At 37.1% G+C, this 4,641-nt stretch overlaps 1 protein-coding gene across 1 annotated transcript in view; it reads right to left on the bottom strand.

Annotated features, from left to right (window-relative positions):
• Window positions 1–2,740, bottom strand: part of LOC101990135 (putative selection and upkeep of intraepithelial T-cells protein 1 homolog) — a 58,035-nt gene extending 55,295 nt beyond the window's left edge. Inside the window, exons 1-2 of the mRNA XM_026782125.1 lie at window positions 2,665–2,740; window positions 166–513 (exon numbers count right to left, since the gene is read on the bottom strand). Coding sequence (XP_026637926.1) covers window positions 166–513; window positions 2,665–2,740 — 424 coding nt within the window. The remainder of the gene's footprint in view (window positions 1–165; window positions 514–2,664) is intronic.
• Between the last annotated feature and the right edge of the window lie 1,901 nt (window positions 2,741–4,641).

Raw genomic sequence — 4,641 nt, 5'->3', positions numbered from 1 at the left:
TTTTTGATCTTCCATGTCATACAATTAAAAAATTAATTGTAGAGAATTCATTTTACCAATCAAACTATGCAATAAGAATCAAGCACTAATAATTTTCCAACCACTCAACCATAGGTAGGCTTTGAATCATATGTACAGAGCAGTCTGAGAGAAATTCATGCCTACCTGTAACCTTGACCTCTGTGATGTGCTCTTCATAGAATTCACCATTTTTGAAGACACAGCGGTATGGTCCATCATCATCAACAGTCACGTTAAAGATCCTGAGGGTCACTTTCCCTTCTCCAATGTCTTCTTTCAGCAGTTCAGTCCGCTCCACATACTTGGGGATGGTTTCTCCATGCAGGTCTTCACCATCCCTGTACAGGTGCACAGGCTGTGTATAGCGGTTCCTGAACCAGCGAATCTCCATGTGCTGTGCATCTTGTGGTGGGGACAACTGACAACTGAGTTCAAGCGTTCCACCCAATGGAGCCAAGACTGGCCTAGTCAATCCAGTCACTGTGAATCTCTCTGTGAAGGAGAATAATCAAAACATGGGAGTATGAGGTAGCAAAAATATTTACAACTTTTGTTGAAATCATTGACTTTGTTAATCCCTCTTCTGTCTTCTCCTACTCTTTCTCAAACATCCATCCATACTTCACGTAAGGTCACTTTGTTTATCCTGAAGGCATTTTAATTAATAATTACTTAACTGAAACTAAAGCAGAAAGTAGTACTATAAATGGTTAGAGAAGATTTTAAGGAGCTATTGGAGATGCTGAGCCACTCCAAGACAGGCTGAATTTGAGATAAATCAAGACAAAGTAGAAGACTGGGTCAGAAATTGACAATATGAGTAGGCCATGTCACATAGTGGAAATTTTCTGAATTGAAGCTCCAGGGACAGTAGGCAATCTACAGCTGGTGTGTTTTGTGGTACATGCATAAGATTTGTTGATGAGAATGTGGCTGGTACTGTTTCCACTTTGTTTCAAATCTACCCGCTATATGACACAGATGAGGGAGTTACCATTTTCCTTAGTCTGGTGTGTTCAATAACAGGACTGCATTTTATGATATAGTCTTGATATGACCATGTGCCCTGGTGTTCCCCATCCACCCTGATAACTTAATATGTGTATTTTCTTTACTTGCATAATTAAACTATTTCTAATTTTGCTCCTCGCGATTCATACTGGGTAGGAAATGAGGTTATGATTGTTTACTTGCACAAATGTGTACAGTAATTTTGACTCATCATGTGAACTCAGAATGTAACAAACTGCTGCACTGTAAAATGGAGTCACTCATCGCAATACTCAGCTTGAAAGCTACTATTCCACATGATGCAGAGTAAAATAGAGCAAAAATAGCCTTTATAGCAAATAAAAATAAAAATTATCTCGACATTGTGCCATTAGAATATTGTAAAACAAAATAAGAAAGGCCATCAACAATTATTAAAATAATTGAAATCTAAAACATTGACAACATAAAATGATCACAAAAGGTGAAGACATACGACTGTTTGGTTTTTTTTTTTTTTTGTTGTTGTTGTTGTTGATAGCAATGCAGAATGATCCAGACACTCTGGAAGAGAGTTTGGCATCTCTAACAGTGCTTGATGTAGGATTAGCATACTTTCTTGCCATAGTCATGATTCTGCATATAGTCCAAATGATTTGTAAAGTACAAATATAATGAAATTTCTACAAAATGTTAATAACTTATTTATTCCAAGTTACTAAAAATGGAAGCAATAAGAAAAGTACTATCTGTATAATTACAGAGGTTAGGTACAAAGGAAGGGGTTAGAAAGGATGGATTTCCCTCATAAGGCAGAATAAAATATGTATCTGCAGATGGGCAGACATGCAATAGGAAGATCAACTGGGACAGGGAGTGAAGAGGAAGGAAATGGGTGTAATACAGGGAGGGTCAGCCAAAACAGGCCCATTTCAGGGGACATATGGAAACTCAGTACAGTAGGAGATTACTGAAGTTGCTTCATGCATATTTGAAAGTAATCCAAATGAAATCGCCCAGTAATGAAGGAGACAAAGCCATAACTGGATATTTTTTGTCATCAAACAATGCTTATGGTACCACGAATGAGTCCAATTCAGGTGGAACCCAAATAAATGTGCATCAGTAAATTTATCGCTGGACAATCAGCTTTGCTGCAGTATTTTGCATCTTTTATATTATTCATTGTGTAAGTATTTTCTTTTTTAATGTCTTCAAGTAATCTATATTTATTTGTGCTTTGCACAGATGTCCCTACAATGTCAAATTCTCATTTCCTTAGTCTGCTTTATCTTCCCTCATCTTTTCCCCCTACTCTATTCTTAGATTGGATGGATTTTCATATGTATCTGTTTTATCAATAAGTCTTGTGCTTTCAGTCTGAATATTGAGTCCACAAGATAAGTACTCTATCTCTATGATTGTACTGTATTCCTGGAAGCTGAAACAAACCCAAGTAAAGAATATTTGCTGATTAGACATAATTACTTGTACCTCTAAGCTGGATACTCTTGGGCTGTCTTCACTTAATTGCTACATTCTATATTTAGGGATAATGATTTAAATGCCCTGTTCTTTGTACCATGCCTTGATTTTTTTTCTTGGCATGCTTGACATTGCTGATGCTCATAAGGGCAAGTGAGAGAGTCATACCTGGACTCAGGGCCACTGTCTGTAGGAGGAGCAAGGCAACACAGGGTGCAACAGCAAGTCCTCCTGCAGCTCCCATTACACCTGTGACAAAACATAGTAGATGATAGGATAACTTTCCATTCAATTTCCAGTTTCTCTGTAATCCTACTATCTTGCTTGATGTGTGTATGATAAACATAAACATCTATCACCATTGGCTGCTAGATCAAGGCCAAAATACTAAGTATCTTATTTTAAGAAAATATATATATATATACTTTGTATTCACTTCCTTGCACTCTCATGGGCCCTCCCAGTCCCACTAACTTTTCTCTTTCCGCCTATTTTCCCTTATAATATCACATCTTTTAATTTTTTATTATAATTTGAGTTGAATTAGGATATGTTACTGACCATGGTAAAGGTTTGTTTACAGCAACACGGCTCACAGGTGGTTACACCACTGAAAAAGTGCACCGTCCCCTCCCCGGCAATTATTAGCTTCCTAAGAAGCCTCAGAGTGCGATGAGGTCTTATGAGTTTCTCCCTCTTTCTTCCTTTCCACAGTGTCAAATGGTGGCCCTAGTCCTGTGCAGATAGTCACAGTTGCCCCACTAGAAGCATTTCTCCTAGCTAGTCATATTTTCATGCATTTTAAAAAGGTCATGTGTCTCTCACCTCCCCATCTCCTTCCCCTTTCCAGAGTTTAATGACAATGATTCTACTCTCTGCTATGAGATCAACTTTCAAAAAATATTTTATATTTGAAATAGAATTATAATGCTATCCCTTGCCCCTCTCTCCAACTTCTCTCACATCATTGCTCTCTAGCCAACAGCCTCTAGTTCTACTGTTACATATGCATACACACATATGTACATATGAATATACATATATGAATGTATACATATGTATGCACACATATATGTATGTGATATATATGTATACACACACAGAAAGCATACTGAGTTATTTTTTTAAGGCTTGAGTGTGTGATTTCAAGACTGACTGTCACTCTACTTTGGAAAACCAATAACGGGTCTCATTCCTAGGGAAGCATAACTCTCTATCTCCTAAGTGTCATCAGTTGCCTATAGTTCCTTATATAGGTGTGGAACCTTTAGAAAATTCCCCCATTTATGTTAACATGCCCATTAATTCCACTGCTTCAGTCTTATTTATGTAGCTATTTCTAGGAAATTAACTTTTATAATTTCCACGTATGACTGGAAATATGAAGTTTTTTTGTGTTAGTCTACTGTAGAAACTGAGTTTTTAAACACACAATGTAAAAATTTAGCAGAGACATCTCATATTCTATGCTTTCTGACTTTGTTTATTATAAATCAAATAGTTATTATGGTTGAGAAGAACATGGGATGGGCACAGGTCTCACTTTATGTTGCTGAGAAATCATAGTCTTAGGAATATATTTTCTTCAGCGCCGATCAAACGACATTTCAGAACCTGATCACAGGAGCCACTAAGATTGAATGTTACAGAAATATATTCAGCTGATCCATAAAGAAAACTTGGGAGTTTGATTCCCTAGAATGCACTAACTTCTCATCTTCTTTTTCCAGTAGGATATTTTATTTATTTTTTTATGGATTATTATTGAGCTTTACATTTTTCTCTGCTCCCCTCCCTGCCTCTTCCTTCCCCTCCAATCCTCTCCTAAAGTCCCCATGCTCCCAATTTACTCAGGAGATCTTGTCTTTTTCTACTTCCTGTGCAGATTAGATCTATGGAAGTTTCTCTTAGGGTCCTCATCGTTGTCATCCTTCTTAACAACAAAGATTTACTAATCCTTAAATATTCTCCTTACTAAGTCTTTGGAACTTGTTTATAGGGGAAGACCATTCCTCCCAGGAGGCACAAGGAAGAAGAAAAGGAAGAAAAATTATCTGTAAGGATAGAACCAAAGCCTAAAATATTATTAAATCCCCTTACTTACCGGAGCATGAAAACCCAAATCAGCTTTCGTGTTGTCCCTAT

Source organism: Microtus ochrogaster, chromosome 10, assembly GCF_000317375.1.
Source record: "Microtus ochrogaster isolate Prairie Vole_2 chromosome 10, MicOch1.0, whole genome shotgun sequence".
NCBI classification, from domain to species: domain Eukaryota; kingdom Metazoa; phylum Chordata; class Mammalia; order Rodentia; family Cricetidae; genus Microtus; species Microtus ochrogaster.
This window is presented reverse-complemented; position numbering and strand designations above follow the sequence as displayed.